The sequence below is a fragment of the Beta vulgaris genome, chromosome 5 (assembly GCF_026745355.1).
Source record: "Beta vulgaris subsp. vulgaris cultivar EL10 chromosome 5, EL10.2, whole genome shotgun sequence".
NCBI classification, from domain to species: domain Eukaryota; kingdom Viridiplantae; phylum Streptophyta; class Magnoliopsida; order Caryophyllales; family Amaranthaceae; genus Beta; species Beta vulgaris.
The window spans coordinates 1,403,850-1,422,790 of record NC_079206.1 but is presented as its reverse complement, the minus strand read 5'-3'; the positions used below and the strand labels follow the sequence as shown (position 1 = coordinate 1,422,790).

The window sequence follows — 18,941 nt, the reverse complement described above, 5'->3', positions numbered from 1 at the left end:
CACCCTCTTGTCCTCAGTGACATGATAATATTTTCACAAATTATTACTCAGATTAAACGATCTAATTTAACATAAAACTAGACGGATTCAAAATTGATTTTTCTAACAAATTCATTCCAATTCGCTCTAATCCAATATTATACTAGTCATCTTTTCTCTTCTCTTCCTTTATTTTTTTTTATTCTTGAACTACAACAGAAAATTTAAAAAAAATAACTCGTTAGTCTTACCGAGCGGATTAAACTAGTCACTGAATGAGTTAAAAAATGTCATTACTGAATAGATTAAACTGATCACGAATTAGATTAAACTAGACACTGTAAATAAAAAATGACATATTCTTTTCTTAATATTGGACTTGAGTGGTACCTAATTTTAAGTTAAAAGTAACCGATTTTATACAAGACCAACCGTAATATTTTATGTGATATCAATTAGTTTAACTGGTTAAAATCTTATGAGACGATGATACACAAAAACTGAAGATCAAATCTCGTTTACATCATTTGATTACCATTTCGACTTTCTCTTCTACCCAAAAGGAAATCTAAAAGAAAACCGTGAATTTCAATCTATTTGGCATTCTACCAACCTACGGCAGCAACAAGAATCATCCATATAATCTTTAAAGATCCTTCAATCCTACTACTACTATATACTTATCATTCTACCAATAGTCTTAAATCCACTTCACTCTCCTTCCTACTCACAAAACATTATCTCCCACATAATAAAAAAGTATGGAGAGGAGAAAATTCCTACGTTTCCTTTCAATTCTTTTAGCAACTTTCCTCATTTTCTTCATATTCAATAAGAACTCCGACCTTCCTTCTTCAAAAAATTACCACTCTGTTGTCAACAAGGCGGCGGTTGAACTCGAGCTTCAACCGCCACCTCGTAAACTAACGCGCCACGTCCATGAATCGGACGTGGCGCATCACCCCTTGGACCCATTAACGGTCCAAGAGTTGAATCAGGTCCGGTCTATGATCACCTCTCACGTCCTTTTTAAAGGGGCGAAGTACTATGCTTTCCACTCAGTGGTTTTAGAGGAGCCACTAAAGACACGTGTCATAAGGTGGAAAGAGGGGGACCCACTTCCTTCTAGAAAGGCTTCTGTTATAGCACGTGTTGATGGAGTTACACACGTGTTACGTGTTGGGTTAAGTTCGGGTCGGGTTGAAAAGGTTGATGTGGGTAAGTTGTCTGGGTACCCGACTATGACGATTGAAGATATGAATACGGCGACGTTTACACCGTTGGTAAGTGCAGAGTTCAATCAAACGGTTAAGGAACGTGGGGTTGATTTGAAGGACTTGGCTTGCTTACCCATTTCTTTAGGTATGGTTCGCTCGATTTAACTCTTCGTTACCAATATCCAAGTCTTAACTTCAGCTATTTTAGAGCATCTCCAATGGTAGAGCGAAATGTAAGTTGGCTTAGGATGTCACCTAAATTTTAGAGCGCAATTCCAATAATAGAGCGAAATGTAAGTTGGTTTAGGATATCACCTAGGTTTTTCAAGCTAACTCAATTTTAAGTCAAAAACTCCTCATAATAGTTCATCGATGTACTTGTTGTTTGAGTAGGTCACACTTAAAATATCATAGTTTTTTTTATAGGGATTAGGGGAGGATATAAAAATTGTTTACCAAAATTTTCAAATGGACCCACAGCTTTAGCTCAGGTAATTTGGCTTAGTTAAATTAAATTGGCCGGCAAATGAAATTTCAGCTACTCACTTAATAATTGGGATAATTGTTGAACTTTATTTTTATTTGCTAGCAAGTTTCTAATGCTTACTATTGAAGTCGCTCTTATTATACTACATACGTTTCTAAATATATGTATTATTTTTTACTTTTGAAATGTTTCATTAAGTTTCATCATATAATAGTATTAGTAAATAGTGCTACTTCTTCCTTTAACTATATGATCATATTGGTTAGAAAAGCGATTACGACACTCTCTTTTCTCACCCTTGATTATGCTATGCGCAAAAAAAATGGTGCATGTATTGAAGATAGGAGATGGTACATCTGTATATTATGATTTATGAGTGATTACAAGGTTTATCAGGAATTCAGGATGTATGGAGATGTTTTGTTTGTCTTATGTTACTACCTAGAACCTTCGCTTAATCTTTATGTTAATTTTCCATCATATATGTCTTTCTTTTGGCATCGTCCTCATATATGTCATTGTATGATATTATATAATAAGGAAAATAATAATATTTTTTTTAATTTTGAGTAGAACCAATTCCATGATATTAAATGAAAATTTTAATGATTTATGGTTGAGATAGAAACGACATATTAGACCTTACTAGACGTGACGAGAACATCTTTTGACAAAATGACCAACTTTTACATAAATCTTGATGTCTTGGCCGAGTGGTTAAGAGTGAGACGCTATGAATGATAGGTCACATATTCGAATTTTCCCTCCCCTTCTTTGTACTTTATACAACAAACTGATAAATCTTAGTATTTAAAAAAACCCAAACCTCTAAAGTGAATAAATGCACTTGTATCTACAACCTAATAGTTGTGCTAGAAAATTTCTAGTGTTGATTGTTTTCATAGAATCATACTTACGGTATACTGGTATGCATAATCATGTAGGTTGGTATGGTAAGAAAGAGGAAAATAGGAGGTTGATTAAGGTACAATGCTATTCTATGGAAGACACTGCTAATTTCTACATGAGACCAATCGAAGGGCTGACAGTAATTGTTGACATGGACACTAATCAAGTGGTTGAGATTTCTGATAATGGAAGGGACATCCCTATTCCCAAGGCCGCGAACACAGAGTATCGCTTTTCAGCTCAAAAGAAACTTCGTCAAAAACTCAAGCCTATTAACCCAATATCCATTGAGCAATCTAAAGGACCAAGCTTCACTGTGGAGAATGGACACATGGTTAAATGGGCGAATTGGGAATTTCATCTCAAACCCGACCCAAGGGCTGGGGTGATCATATCCCGTGCCATGTTTCGAGACCCGGATAATGGGGAACTTAGGAATGTGATGTACAAAGGGATGACCTCGGAGTTGTTTGTTCCCTACATGGATCCGAGTGATGCATGGTATTTTAAGACGTATATGGATGCAGGTGAATATGGGTTTGGATTAGAGGCAATGCCACTTGACCCACTTAATGATTGTCCAAGGAATGCCTATTACATGGATGGTGTCTTTGCTGCTGGTGATGGAAGACCATATGTTAGATCAAATATGGTTTGTGTGTTTGAGAGTTATACTGGTGATATCGGATGGCGCCATTCAGAGAGTCCAATTACAGGCTTGGAGGTAATAGATGTTTTATGTTAACACTGTTTAGAGATCAGAATTCTCCTATATTCTCTTATTGAACTGATTCTGTTCTGCAGATTCGTGAGGCGAGGCCGAAGGTGACATTGGTTGTGAGAATGGCAGCATCAGTGGCTAACTACGATTACATTGTGGACTGGGAGTTTCAAAGTGATGGACTCATTAAAATTAAGGTTTGTATCTAGCTACATCATATACTACTTCCGTTTGAAAGTAATAATTATGTATACTATATATTATGTTAATCATTGCAAAGGCTGTAAAATCATAATCATGTTTCATCCTTTACTGTGGCTTGATTGTTCAGGTCGGACTAAGTGGTATATTGATGGTTAAAGGCACGCCGTACACGAACACAAACCAAGTCTCGAACCAAGAAGACCTCTATGGTACCTTACTCTCTGAAAATGTCATTGGTGTTATCCATGATCATTACATCACATTCTATCTTGATATGGATGTCGATGGATCGGATAATTCTTTTGTGAAAGTGAACTTGCAAAGGCAACAGACCTCTCCTGGGGAGTCACCTAGGACCAGCTACTTGAAAGCCACAAGAAGCGTTGCCAAGACCGAGAAAGAAGCACAAATCAAGCTCAAGCTCTATGATCCGTACGAGTTTCACGTGGTTAATCCGAATAAGAAAACTCGATTAGGGAATCCAGTTGGGTATAAAGTGGTCCCTGCTGGCACCGCGGCTATCCTACTTGATCATGATGATCCACCCCAAAGACGAGGGGCATTCACCAACAACCAAATATGGGTCACTCCGTATAATAGAAGCGAGGAGTGGGCTGGTGGATTGTTTGCTTACCAAAATCAAGGTGAAGATAACCTCGCAACATGGTCTGAAAGGTAATATTTTCTATACTAGCACAAGACTTCATTTGGAAAATTGCTAGTCACTTTAGTTGATAATTTACATAAAACCTTAAGGACAATGCTCATGCACTTATCTTCAGACACTCATAAGTATGATATATAATTTTACAGGGACAGGGAAATAGAGAACAAGGATATTGTGCTTTGGTATACCTTAGGGTTCCATCACATACCATGTCAAGAGGACTTCCCAATCATGCCGACAGTTTCGTCGAGCTTTTCTTTGAAACCTGTCAATTTCTTTGAGAGAAATCCCATCCTCGAAATCCCGCCAAACTTCGAAAAGGATCTACCAGTTTGCCAACCTGCTACTTCAACTTCTTAATAGGCCAATTTGCCTGAACGTGATATCCATTGTATATATTATGAATCTAACAAACAAGGAGAATAAATTTTCTCTGTTTAGTACCACTGCTTTTAATTTCATTTCTAGTGGTCACAACATTGAGCTAAACATTCAGGTTTAGCAGGATTATGAAATTGAGAAATGCATTACTAGTGTTTTTACTAAAATGTAGCTTCTGATACTTTTGGCATTGATTATGTATCACGCTGAACATACATTCTGTTCATACAGTAAAATCGTTTTCGAACACCAGGGCAAACACAACTATCATGAGTAGGAAAGGCATTACTCATATAAGAGTATAAGACTATGGTACAGCAAATGCTTGGCTTAGATGCCGCGCTTTTAACATTGAACGATTTACATCGTTAGAAGGTTTCTGTCAGGTCTGTAATCAGACCTGGCAAAATTGAACCTTTTTCCTGTGTGTGATCCAGAAGCTCCAGCATCAACATACAAGTAGTGAATTTGTAGCAACTTAATGCTCATACTTGGCAATGGTCTATGTATGGTACTATTACATAAACAGCCAATCTTATACTATGTAATCTTTAGCCGAGTTGGGTATTGAGTTGATAAAAAAATGAAGATAGCAGCCTACCAGACAAGATTTTGTGTACTCAGAACAGTAACGTTCATTCCATGCAGGATAAAGTATGAACTGTGAATACACACGTATCCAAGTTTCGACCTCGAATTAAAACATACGATATTGTCTGCCTTCCTGTTATCTCTTTCCTTCCGGTGCAACTTTCATCGATGTCGGCTAATAAACAAGGAAATTTTCTGCGGACATTATTGAATGCACGATTTTCCTACTATGAAAAGGAATAAGTTAGCTACAGTTTATCAAAAGAAACAGGACAAGATAGCATATGTCATTTGGTAGATTGTGGTGGGAAGAAAACCCTCCTTGCTAGGCAAGCAAACATCAAAATCAAATTTCATCTAGTAAGATCCTATACATGGACAGGAACGACCAAGAGAACAGCATAACTGAGTAAGCAAACAAAGTGGTTCAGAAGTCGTGGGGCGCAAGTATATCTTCAATGGAAGCATAGCAATCAAAATCAAACCGAAAGCCAAATATATTAATGGCTCTACTTGCAAACAATAATATCATTTAGGACCACAAGATCACATTCCTTTTCTATGTTGCCCTGATTAGACTTTGTTAGATTCAGATAATATGAAACAAAATCATGAGATAACAATCCAAACCCAAACAAACTGTCACCAGATCACTAGCTAAGCAAGCAATTATGTCCAGACAGTAATGAAGGTTTCCAAAAATAGGCGAAACTAAGAGAGAAAATACTCACAAAATATGAGAATAAAATAGGCCATAGCCTTCAGTGCCGCGCCTTTAACCATAACCATAGAAAGAAATATACACCAGATAGACGAGTTTTCAATCCAGAAATAAGTGCCTTATTCCACTGTATCTGAACGATCATGTTCTATCGATCGTGGTATTGACAGGGAGGCAGGTTGAGATTAGAGATTCTTAACCAAAGTGTATATCTCTGCTAGCATAATACATCTGAGATTGAAAAATGACACTATACTTCAAGCAAGAAAAGCAACCATCAAATTACATGATACAGAAGTATATAATTGCATCTTACTCTTCGTCATGCTCTGTCCCCTTTATTTTATTCACTTGTTGAAAAGGACATACAGCTAGGCCTTGAAGTTTCTCAAAACTTCTGCTAATCTGTGTATGAATAGAGCTCCAAGCTGGAGAGTCTGGGACTCGGAATAGCAAGCAAAGATTTTGATTTTTTCACAACAATGCCAAATTTCTCGGAGAAATCAACCTTGACAATGCCATTTGGTAACTTCCAGTCGAAAGCATGCAGTAGAGAAGCCAACACAAGCATTGATGTCCTCTCTGCAAGAGGAATACCAGGACAGATTCTCCTCCCAGAACCAAATGGAAGATACAGAAATTGGTTGCCCAAGTAGTCCATCTTCTTGGCAGCAGCAGACTCACTCAAAAACCGCTCAGGTTGAAACAACAGTGGATCTTCCCAAAGTTGTGGGTCTCTATGTATAGAGTACACATTTAGGAAGACACGAGCATCCTTGGGTATGCTATATCCTCCTATAGTAGAAGGCTCACTTGGACAATGGGGAACGAGAAGAGGGAGTGGTGGGTGCAAACGAAGTGTCTCCTTCACAACTGCGTTCAGATATTTTAAGTTAGGCAAATGAGCCTCTTCAACGGTATTGTTTAATCCCACAATCTCAGTTAGTTCTGCTTGGACTTTTGCAAGTATTTCAGGGTGTTGAAGTATCTCCGCCATAGCCCACTCAAGCATAGCACCTGTAGTATCTGTTCCCCCAGTCACAGCGTCCTAAGAGATGAAACAAATTCGTAAATAATTATATATATACATATAAATTCAGGAAGAATGCGAAAAATTACACTTACCATGAGCATGGCTTTAACTTGAGGCAAGGTTAGTGATCTTGTAGGATCTTCAGATTTGGTAAGCTTTAAGAGATATCCCAGGAAATCCCTACACTGGATATTTTCTCCCATATTGTGACGACTTATAGCTTTATCAAAAATCTCTTCATTCCGCCTTGAAATGATCTTCATTCTGCGCTCTATTCCCTGTAAATCAAACCTAGCAAGCAAAGGGAAAAAGTCTGAAACATTTGGTGCTCCTAAAAGTTCCATTAGTTCATTTACAATAGCTCGAAATTCAGAATTTATAACAGAACTCTCATCCCCTATTAACGTATCTCCCCATATCATGCTCATCATAGAGCAAACGAGATTAAAAAATACTAATTCACCTATATCAATTAGCTGACCAGTTTTTTTGTAAGTTTCACTTATCATCTTCTTGATCTGCTGCTTCCTGAGATAAACTAGCATCAAGGCTAGAATTACTTAGCATCTCGCTGGCAAAAATTTTCCTCATCTTACGCCATTCACTGCCATAATTAGAGAAGCCAATATCCAATGTCCCAAACAAAAGACTCTCTGCAGCAATAATGTGTCCTCGGTTAGCGAACACAACATCTTGGTCCCTAACCACCTCCTTGACAAGTGATGGTGAGGTGATCACAATACAATCTTTAGTTCCAAGCCGGAGTTTGAAGATTGGACCATATAAACTGGCCAATTCTTTGAAGCTATGATGGAGATTAGAACCCAGAAAAGGGAGATAGCCGACTAAAGGCAGGCCACGTGGACCCGGAGGCAAAGGAGGTTTCTCCTTATTTTGCTTCTTCACAAAACAAATGAACCAAAATATAACGAACAAGGGGACTAAGGTGGACAAGATGTTTCGCGAAGTTTCATCTGCTTTATTGCTGGTATTCCACCACCATGACCATACACTAGTTGCTTCAGGCAACATGCTAGTTAATTAGTAGAAAAATGAAGTGAGTTAAGGTTATGAATGGGAGAATGGATGTGCTCAAAACAATATATATAACCTGCAGATGACAATAACAGATATATAGGGGTGGTGAAATAAAATAACTCAAAATTGACTAAACACAGGCTGCAAGCAAGCTCAACAAGGGGCCACCAACATCTCAAGTGTGGTGGTGAATGCTTGAACTATTATCTCTATCTTATCAGGTTTGCAAATAGATTTCACTAATTCTTGCACCAACATACAATAATTATACTTCCTCCGTTTTTTTTTAGATGTTACACTTTTCAAATCACGGACTCCTAGGTAATTTTTGGAGAGGAGAGAGATAGAGAGAATGAAAAACAAAAGGGCCCCATGTGAACATGTGATAGGAGAGAGATAGAGAGAAGTTATTACCCAAAATAAAAGTGTAACATCTAATTTAAAATTTCCTAAAATAGAAAGTGTAACATCTAAAAAAAACGGAGGAAGTATATAAAAACAAGGATTTATTCCTCAGGAGTAGACAGTTTGATCAACTCCTACATGTCGATTTACTCTTCCTCCTAGCTTATGTTACTCATACTTTTCATTTCACCTCAAATACCTGTGTCAACTTTAAGACACTCAGGGACACAAGGTATGAACACTTGACAATTCATTTAGAACTGAAGAAAAAGGGAATTCTTCATCCAAATAGCCGAATCCAAGTACATCTGTACATAGCTCTTAGCTTTATGTACCTAATGCCTCAAGCATGCTTCTCTAAATAAAAAATAATAATCATATTAAAATTAAGCCCCTTCAATTTAATGTCATTCATGATCTTCTCTCTGGAGAGGACTGCACTAGACTGCTTCAAGAGACAGACATTATTGTTCCACAGACAGCAGATGAACAATGGAACTCTGTAGTAGACTAGCCTAGGAAGCAGGGGTATTTTAGTAATACTCTAGTTACTATGTTAGCTTGAGGAATAAGGCAAGTAGACTACAAATATAGGAGATTAGGGAGAGAAAAGATCATGAAGAAAATATTGGAGAAGTTTATATTAGTGGTTAGTTTCGGAGTTTGACCAAATCACTCGAAAACTTGGCAATTATCTTATTATTTTCTGTAATTTGCATTTCCTTCAATCAAATATCATCACCTTCTTCCTTAACTCTACTGTCCAAATATTCAGTTTATTACAAACTCAGTACTCCTGCCTTCTCTACACCTCTCCCTCATTCTCTCTTTCTCCCTTGTGCCGCTCTGATACAGACACAACAAAAACAGTATAAAAGAACAAAAGCAAACTTCGGAATAAATATAGAACTCCTCAACGATATGTTTAAGATGAGACTCAGTGACGGTTTCATGATGATGATAATATCACTCCACACCAGCATTGAAAATGATGATACAGTCTATTACTACACGGATTCTGAAGATAATAGCTATCGAGAATTTTAGAAGAGGCCAGAGAACTGGCGATGAAAGGACCAAAGAAAAGGGATCTCACAAAGATACTAGGGAAGAGATGGTATGTGTTGCTGGTAGCCGTAGCATTAGCAAACCTCGTCTAGAGATAACAAGCTTGTTGCACATAATTAATCATCTAATTATATGCCTGTAATAAACGAAGAAAGAAACTGAGAAACACACAGCTCAAGGATGAACTTTAGTTTCTTTTTTAAAGGTTAGGATGAACTTCACTTATATATATGCCCCTTGGTTAAGGATGTGGTCAATTTCTATAATGCCGAAGTGTGTGGGTTGGCTATGAAATCTTAATGGTCTGAGTATTAGTCATTCATCATTGAAATTATGCCTTAGGATTAGGAATATTGCTTCTTCCCATCAAAAAGAAGAGGATTTTGCTTCTTGCTAGTGTCATCAACTGATCAAAGTGAATGAAAAAAAAAGAAAACTTCCAAGGCAAACACAACTGAGCTGCTCAGTGTAGTTAATAGAGGATCAAGATAATAATATTCGACAGTAAACTGTTAGTATACAACTACTTGCAAAATTAATTTTTGTAAATCAACAACTACATTATGAATAGAGAATTTCCTGAAACTCAAGACAACCAACAGAAGAACAGAATAATGCATAGAGCTTACTTATTATACGTCAAAACTACAACATTCACATCTGTGCACTCAGAATTTGACTTTCTAGCAATTTTTATTGGAGTAAAGCTCAACAAGACATTGAGCTGAGACTTAAGCTTCAATTTGGCCTTCAACACTCAAGTTCAGATTAATTTCTGTAGTCCAAACCAGAGTTTAGACAATGTAATCATACAATAAAATTGAGGGCGGAAGAGATGATAAGACCCCACTGACAAACGACAATCCACTTGCTGAGACAATGAAAAGATGAACATTACCATACTAACGCCCCAATCAACCAATATATATGATTAATCATTAGGGAATTATCAAATTATCAATACCTCTCTCGACGTCCAAATCACTACTACAACGTAACTTGCAGAATAGCAAAGCAGCTTCTAGAGGATTGATGGTAGACAAGAAGGTCTACACATACAAAACATCGACCTCCACTTGGATCCTTAGTCATTTATGTATGAGCTTCAAAATTTATATCCTATCACATACAAACAACATTACATGGACTCCAATATTTGTCAGACTCTGGTACATGTCCAGGTATTCGACTCAGCTATTTCATTTTAAAAAATTCATGATTTTAACCCAATGAAAGATCGTAGAGTATTGAGGATCCATCATGGGTACTTGAGATGAAGAAAAAGGTCCGATAACATATGAAGCACTCTTTCAATCTCCTATGATTCAAAACTAAGAAAAAGAATCCAAAAGAAATGAGTTTGTTAATTTCAAATGAATGTGTACGGTAGCTCCCAGACAGTGATGCGTCAACTTATTGGAGTTTGACTACAGTCGCATCTTACTTTATTTAGCCATAAACTTACTATACCGTAAAACACATAGTTCAAACTAAGGCACTTGGAGAAGAGTACTTCTAGAGGTGTGGATTCTAATAGGCTTGTGTTGCACCATCCCGCCCAGCTTTTCCTGTTATCATTTTATTTGGGTGCATGCTAGACAAGGGGTTTCTTGCACAGATGGATATTCATTGTACGTATATTTTAGGCTTTTACTGTGAAAAGGAATAAAAATGGAATCTGGAACTATTGTTAAACAAGAGAATAAGATGTTTGGAGTTAACTTAATTGCAAGTCCTTATGGAATTGTCTCACATTGGAAGAAAAGGAAGGAGTTGTGTTCAAATAGTAAAGACTTGTATATGAGTTATGATATGGGCCTATTTATGGATTTTGTACAAGTGGGCTAAGGCTTTTGTTATTGTTGTTGTTGTTGTTGTTGTTGGGATGAGTGGGCTACATGAAGTATTTTGAATCAAGACTAGCACGGAGGTCGAATATCTTCTTTAGATCAACCAACAAAATTAAACCTCATCAAGCAAGATCCTATTCCTGGACGACAATGATAAAGAGAACAATATAACAGAGTAAACAAACAGCAAAGGTGTAGATTTTTCAGGGAAATTGTGTGGGGAGAAAGCATACCCTCCTTGCTAGGAAAATGGCAATCAAAATCAAACTTGAAGCCAAAAAAAAAGATTGGATCTACTTAAAAATACTATCTTTTAGGACCACAAAGATCACATCTCTTTCGAGGTTGCCCGGATTACACTTTGACAGGCACATGTGAACAAATTAATATGAGATAACAGTCCAAACCCAATTACATCAGTGACCAGACCCACCAGATAACCAAGCAGCTCAGACAATAATATTGTTATCTAATAACAGGCCAAACTGACTTAATATGACTAAGAAAGACAACACTCAAGAAATATGAAATTACTATGGTAGGTCTAAGTGCTTGGCTTAGATGCCGCACTTTAAACATTAAAAAGAACATGGGCGAAAAAATATGAGTAATTATACCTGAGAATATAGATAAGTGCCTTCTTCTTGTATAGCTGAACCACCACAGTCTGTTGATCGTTTTATGGACACAGAGGCAGTCTGAGTTAAACGATCTGCAATCAAAGTGAATTTCTCCGCTAGCATAATACATCTGTGACTGACAGATATAGACACTTTAATTTAAGCAAGAAAAGCAACGAGTACAATACAATTATCTTGGAAAAATCCACAATTGCATCACATTCTTTTTCTTGAACTTGTTTCAGGAACAAACAGCAAAGTGGTAACTTTGTCTGTAAAAATATGTGGGGAGCAAAAACAAACTCATTATTGGAAAGAAATATGGGGGAAAGTTACCACTCCCGGTATGACACAATTACCATAGTCCAGATAATATATCTCCTAGCTTATGTCCCTCAGGCCTCAAACATGCTTCGAATGAAAATAAAAATATTAATCAGTCCCCTTTGATCAATGTGCTGCATACATCATCTTCTCTTTGGACTTTGGAGGGATCGCACTAGAATCTGGTTCGAGTGCAAGACATGTTCCATAAGCAGCTAATGAATATAGAGGAACTTATTACTCCACCTTCTCTACACCTCTCTCTCTCTAGTGCCACTCTGATACATACACACTGAAATATGGTAAACAATAAATAGCGAAAGTTACAGTAAATAGAACTCTTCAAAAGTTATGTTTAGGGTAAGACTCTGACGATTTTATGAAGATGATAATATCATTTCAAGCATTGCCAAAGGCGAGTAAGTCCTTTTACTAGCCGAACTTTGAAGAGAAGGCTGTGAAGGTATGATGGCTATAGAGAATTTTAGAAGAGGCCGGAATAGTGGACGGAAGGACCCAAAAAGGAAATTCACCGTAGCACAAGATCATAAGTATTGCTGCCTGCTGGTAGCATTAGCAACCCCATATCAAAATGACAAGCTTGTTGCACATAATTATATTCCCGAGTTCAAATGAAGAAAGAAATTGAGAGACATCCAGCTCCAGGATGAGAGTTTCTTATATATGCCACTTGATTGGGAATGTGGTCAAATTCATACAATGCAAAGGTGCTTAGTTTAGCTATAAAATCTTAATGGTCTGAGTCCTAATCGTTTCATATCAAGTTATGTTAATAGACTAATGAAGAGCAGCCTACTTCCAGGTCATAAAGATGCGAGAAACACTGCTTAGCAATCGTACTGATAAAGGTGCTCCATGCCACTGTCATCAAAGAGACAATGAAAAGAAAAGCAGCCAAAGACAAACTGAGGTGCACAAAGAAGAAGTTTATACATTCCCTGAAGAAATGGAAGACGTGAATATCTTTGATAATCATAGCGGAAATTTTCTTTATAAGCACAGTGCAGTAGGCATAGTTTATAGTGGATAAAAATGATTAAGTTACACCTTTAACTTCTGAGATACAACCATTCACAAAGTGTTTTTTTTTTTTTCATTTAACAATTATATGATGAGCAGAGAATCTCCTGAAGCTTAAAATAACCAACATAAGAACAGAATAATGAGTAGAGCTTACTCATTCATACAGAGCTGGACTAGATAACCTACACTCGGGAATTACTGTGAGAGGCGTTCTCTTGCTCAGGACAATCCCAAACTTCTCCTCAAGATCTAAAGCTTCTCCCTCGGGCAATTTCCAATCAAAGGAATGTAATAGTGAGGCTAGTGAAAACAGTACCATCCTCTCAGCCATTGCTATTCCTGCACAAATCCTTCTACCCGAGCCAAAGGGAAAGTAACTGAAATCGTTCCCACTGAAGTCAAATTTAGAATTCAGAAACCTTTCAGGAACAAAATTTAATGGATCGGTCCATACTGAAGGGTCTCGATGGATAGCCCAAACATTGATGAAGATCCGGGAACCCTTATGAATGGTATAGCCTCCAACAACACAGGACTCACTCGGACAATGAGGGACTAGTAGAGGTAGTGCCGGGTGCAAACGCAGTGCCTCTTTCATGACAGCTTGTAGGTAAGGGAGTTTAAAGATGTGATGCTCTTCCACTATGCTGTCTCTGCCAACCTCTGCGTCCAGCTCTTGCTGGATCTTCTTCAGCACCTCCGGTTTGTTCAGTATTTCTGCCATGGCAAGTTCAACTGTGTTTGAGCTAGTGTCAGTTCCACCAACCACCATATCCTGCCCATGAACATGTTCAAAAACAATAGAAATCGGCATGCATGACAAGGAACTTTAACTGAATTTTGTAAATTCAATTTTTGGAGTGAAATTGTACTATATCAAAGCTAATCACCAAAAGATGTTATATAATAATGGAAAAATTGTTAGAAACTACCTATTAAAGACACATTTTAAAAAAAAACTACCTTATATCATGTTTATTTTATGAAACTACCTTATAAGTGGAAAAACTTTAAAAAGCACTACCAAATTCAGAATTTACTAACCATGGTTAACTATTCCCTCCAATTATCCTTCTAATATAAGATTACTAAAATACCCTCTTTAATTACCCTAATCCCTCTTTGTTAGTTCCCTCATAGCCTCACAACAACGTTTAACTTTCTTACTGTAGCAATTGTCTTCTGATTTTTTTTAAAAACCAAGCTAATATTAGCACTGACGTTATGTAGCCATCTATAATATACTATCTGTTGATGAATTTAAAAGCTACACAAGCGCCAAAGACAAGTCATACTTGAAGACCACTAAGAGATAGACTTCAAAAGCATATAAAACTAAACTGCAAATATTTTGAATATGGAGAAACCTCCAATACCGAATATACAAGGCACATAAGTTTATGTGAGGACAGCAAAATATTAGCAATAGTTCCATTTAAGAGGTAGCTATTCCATGCACCCATCTTTACCCTTGGCCCTTACCAGTATTTGTGTTATTAATAATCACCAAGTAATTCCACCCTGTTAACGTACAGAGAGCTTTGTGCAAGCCCAGGTGATCCACACGCAAATCAACATTATCTAAGTTGTAAGCATGCATAATAAGAGCATGCACATCTGGAAATTCTTTGGATGATATGTAATGTCCTTATGTCCAATACCAAAAGAACGGAGAAAGCATAACTCAAGTTCTTCTGACAGATTATTAGATCACACACCAACTTACAGAAGGAAAAGGAAAAAAAATTGGTTCACAAAACCCACCCTAAATATCAGCACTATTCGTATTTCAAGCTGGTTGATATGCTAGTCTCACGTAAGTACAAACTGAATTGATAAGAAGTTCCTAAATTTCGTTGTTGTGAGGCTATGAGGGAACTAACAAAGAGGGATTAGGGTAATTAAAGGGGATTTTAGTAATCTTATATTAGAATTGGAGGGAGTAGTTAACCATGGTTAGTAAATTCTGAATTTGGTAGTGCTTTTTAAAGTTTTTCCACTTATAAGGTAGTTTCGTAAAATAAACATGATATAAGGTAGTTTTTTTTAAAAAAGTGTCTTTAATAGGTAGTTTCTGACAATTTTTCCTATAATAATAGAACACAAAATTTAAGAGTAGCAGAGATGTCAGACATAAGTAAGACGCAACAGAGGGCTTACATATCTACTCTACGATCACTTGTCGTTAAATAGCAACTACGGAAAACCATTACATTACATGACAGAACTACTGTACAAAGTTCACATCCATACACCCAAGATTCAACTTTCTAGAAATTCCTATGGGAGTAAAGCTCAACACGACATTTCAAGCTTCAGTTTGACTTTTAACACTCATGTAATCATGTTTAGACTAATTTGTATAGTCTAAACAAAATTTTTAAACAATGCAATCATAGATTCATACCAGGAGACAAATCATATCCCGAAATGTTAATCTGCATATTTATCAATGAAGATATCCTATTCGCATAAAAGCTGTCCACATATCATATGGCTGCTTTCTTTAGCAATTTTCTTACAATATTTCCATCAATTCATCCGGAATTGTAAATGTCAGCTAGCTGGTAAAGTCCTCTGAGATCATACCTAAGATGGGATACCAAATCCCATCTACATTACCACCCTTAAAGGCCTCTACACCCAGAAAAAAAAAGGCTGCTCCTACTTGTTTTGCCTTGTATTGAATTAAAGGGAAAGTGTTTGAGAAAAGGTTGCAAGGAGAATGTAAAGGTTTTATCTATGAATTTCTAAGTTGTTTGTTAAATACATCAAAGGGAAACTCTAACATTCCACCACCACAACTTCGCCACCCAAGAGGTAAAGAGAATGATCAAATGAACCAAACAAACAAGTAACGAAATCAATTTACTTGATTCCCTTATTCTTTCCTGAAAACCTCAAACGAAACGCTACCTAGATGTAACACAATCTAAAGACATACATGCACCTCTGTTATTCGGGCACCTTTATTTACCTCAAAAACAGGGTGTCGTATCGTGTCGTGTCTGACACAATACTTCACTTGGATACTTCATTTTAGACTAAAAACTTACTTCATTCTACAAAATAGCCGAGTCGGATGTTTAAACACTCATATCCAAGTAGACACTTAATCCGTGTCTGAGTAACATAGACATGCACAATAATATAGAACAAATGTAAAACAATGTATAGAAAATAGAAGAATCATAAAGAGAAAAAGAATGATACCATGAGCAAAGCTTTGAGATGGGTAATAGAAAATGACACCTTATCATCACTACTTTCACCCTCATAATCCTCCTTCATTTGTAACAAAACCTCCAAAAAATCCTTCTCTCTCTTCCTTCCTTTCTCATCAATCCTCAACCTTTGATCAATCACCTTATCAAAAATCCCATCCAACAACTTAACACACCTCTTCATCCTCCTCACTATCCCTTGCAAATCGATCCGCTCCAAACCCGGAAAAAAGTCCGATACATTCGGCATACCCAACAACTCCGTCATCTCCTTCACCGCCGCCCGAAACTCGAAACCTATATTTTCTCTCTCCTCATCCTCCACCACAGTCCCACCCCACAACATCCCTGTCACCACCCTCATAACCACCGAGAACACCTCTTCACCGACATTAATTTTTGTTGTCCCCACTTTCTCCGACAGTCCCCGGATCATGCGCCGGATTTCCCGGCGACGGAGACCGTACACTTCTTCCAGCGTGGCGGTGCTCAGTAACTCTCTGACACACACCTTCCTCAGCAGCCTCCACGTGGCGCCGTATGGGGACCACACTATGTCGGCGCCGCCGTACGTGGCGGCTTTTCCGGCGGTGGGTACGTCACGGTTAGCAAAGATGACGTCATGGTCTTTGAGTATTTGTTTGGCTTGAGCCGGTGAGGAGATGACTACGCCGAGCCGAGTTCCGAGCCAAAGAGAGAAGATTGGGCCGTGGGTTTGGGCCAATTTGGTGAAATAAGTGTGGAGTTCTGGGTCTAAAGAGAGGAGGTTTCCGAGTATTGGGAGGCCCAATGGGCCTGGTGGGTATGGTGGTTGTTGGTTATTTGGGTTTCTGGTGAAGAGATAGATGGTCAAAGATATGGTGAGGAGGGTTAAAAGTGGAATTATCCAGAATTCTGACACCATGGTTACCAAATCTATCATCTGTGCTAGCTTAGCTTCTTACCTCTTTAAGGATGGAGTGTGGATGTGGTTTAATCATTAATGCCTTGGCAAATATGGATATTAATAGGAAAATTTTCACCAAATATTCTTACTAATGTATACAAGAAAAACATATTCATGAATGGTCTTGTTAGATTCGTCTCAATGTATAAATTCGTAATATCAACTTTTTATATTTTATACTAATAAAAAAATAAAAGATATCGTAGATCAAAGGTATGTCTTGGAGAATGTGTAAAATGAAATGAGAACTATATTTTGAGACAGATGGAGTACTACGTAACAAAAAAAAATTGCAACATTTGTGAAGGTCATAGACTTTTAGGCAAATTTTGGTAATTGTTAGATGGATGAATTAGTGAAAAGTAGGAGAGAGAAAAAAGGGTAAACCATTTGGTTAATTGCCCATGTGGTTTAGGAAGCGGTATTTAAAAGTTTTTAGTAATGGCATTTTTGTAAATATGTTAAACCTTTTTAACTAAAAGTAGTAAGTTTTAAATAGTTGCAATTTTTTTATACGGCCTAAAATGACAAATGTTGCATTATTTTTTGTTATGGAGGAAGTAATAATAATGGAAACAGAAACAAACAACAATGTCATTTACTTCCTCTGTCCAATAATACAGTACTTGCATTTCATTTTGGGTGTTTAAAAATGTTGTTCTTATTTCCCTTTTTTAATTCTGCAACTCCTCTTGATTTGCCTAAAAAACCATGTAACCATCATTTATTTGCTCATTGGAAATAGTTTTTTCTTTCCTTATTGAACATAAGGGTTGAATTAGTCATATATTTAATACTCTTTCACTCGTTATTCACCATTCTCTCTCCTAACATCAGTTTTTTCCGCAACATTAATTATTTATCATTCATGTTCCACTTACCTTATTTCTCGTAAAAAATGAGAAATAAGCACTATATTATGAGACGGATGGAGTATAAAATATCAAGGATTATGTTACTCGCTACTCCGTTCCTTAAATAAGTGTTACATACACTTTTTATATAACCTTGATGTGTCTTTTTGATTCATTGATATTTTTAATTGCGTATAAGTAAAAATTGAAAAAAAAAATTGATATTTTGAAAGTATACATTGAGAAAAATTTTACAAGATCTCAATTGATTGTATTTTCTATATATAATTGCGAGAAAATAGAGTTTAAGTTAGTTGATGAACACTGTCGATTTACTCAATGTAACACTTATTTTAGAAATGGAAGCAGTACATTTTACTCACAACTTTTTGATTTTTGCATTATTCATGCACTTACTTTGACTGAAAATTCGTGAATGATACAAAAATACAAATTTTAATATATAAGGTGTTCTTATATTTATCTCAATATATATTTACAAGATTTCAAGTCTTTAGTGATTTTCGCAAACACATAATCACACATTCTTAGGTGTAATTGTTACACCATAATTTACGGTATAACAACCCACAAACCACCACTTTTTGACATAATGACATGATATTCATGAGGGTAGTAAAACAATTTCCTATGAGGA

The 18,941-nt window shown here is 36.8% G+C and overlaps 3 protein-coding genes across 8 annotated transcripts; 1 reads left to right on the top strand and 2 right to left on the bottom strand.

Moving 5' to 3' along the window:
• Positions 1 to 528: 528 nt before the first annotated feature.
• LOC104892088 (amine oxidase [copper-containing] gamma 2) lies at positions 529 to 4,732 on the top strand. Its single transcript, XM_010677911.3, has 5 exons — positions 529 to 1,341; positions 2,628 to 3,316; positions 3,397 to 3,510; positions 3,645 to 4,192; positions 4,331 to 4,732. The coding sequence occupies exons 1-5, from the start codon at positions 741 to 743 to the stop codon at positions 4,542 to 4,544; spliced, it is 2,166 nt and encodes a 721-aa protein (XP_010676213.2). The 5' UTR covers positions 529 to 740; the 3' UTR covers positions 4,545 to 4,732.
• A 1,161-nt stretch (positions 4,733 to 5,893) lies between these two features.
• Positions 5,894 to 9,119, bottom strand: LOC104892086 (cytochrome P450 71AU50). Its single transcript, XM_048645252.2, is given in 3 exon segments — positions 5,894 to 6,925; positions 7,003 to 7,447; positions 7,449 to 9,119. Coding segments are annotated over 3 exon segments (1,587 nt in total). The 5' UTR covers positions 7,943 to 9,119; the 3' UTR covers positions 5,894 to 6,277.
• LOC104892087 (flavonoid 3'-monooxygenase CYP75B137) lies at positions 7,115 to 17,464 on the bottom strand. Of its 6 annotated transcripts, none has more exons than XR_007274668.2 (4): positions 16,473 to 17,464; positions 13,414 to 14,034; positions 11,889 to 12,027; positions 7,115 to 7,201 (listed from the first exon to the last, which is right to left on the bottom strand). XR_007274668.2 is itself a non-coding variant. In XM_048645250.2 (3 exons), exons 1-2 carry the CDS (start codon positions 17,403 to 17,405, stop codon positions 13,414 to 13,416), a joined length of 1,554 nt encoding a protein of 517 aa, XP_048501207.1. In that variant the 5' UTR covers positions 17,406 to 17,464; the 3' UTR covers positions 12,034 to 12,493. The 6 variants fall into 6 exon arrangements, 2 of the variants coding, with proteins under 2 accessions (XP_048501207.1, XP_010676211.1); XR_008969288.1 differs by having other exon boundaries at positions 11,889 to 12,021; XR_007274669.2 differs by having other exon boundaries at positions 11,889 to 11,983.
• Between the last annotated feature and the right edge of the window lie 1,477 nt (positions 17,465 to 18,941).

Excerpts from the sequence above, each read along its gene's own strand:
- LOC104892088 (XM_010677911.3), top strand. The coding sequence starts at position 741 with ATGGAGAGGAGAAAATTCCTACGTTTCCTTTCAATTCTTTTAGCAACT. Across the intron at positions 3,317-3,396 it reads GTCCAATTACAGGCTTGGAG|ATTCGTGAGGCGAGGCCGAA; the intron begins GTAATAGATGTT and ends TCTGTTCTGCAG. Across the intron at positions 3,511-3,644 it reads ATGGACTCATTAAAATTAAG|GTCGGACTAAGTGGTATATT; the intron begins GTTTGTATCTAG and ends TTGATTGTTCAG.
- LOC104892087 (XM_048645250.2), bottom strand. The coding sequence starts at position 17,405 with ATGATAGATTTGGTAACCATGGTGTCAGAATTCTGGATAATTCCACTT. Across the intron at positions 14,035-16,472 it reads ATCTCAAAGCTTTGCTCATG|GATATGGTGGTTGGTGGAAC; the intron begins GTATCATTCTTT and ends GTTCATGGGCAG.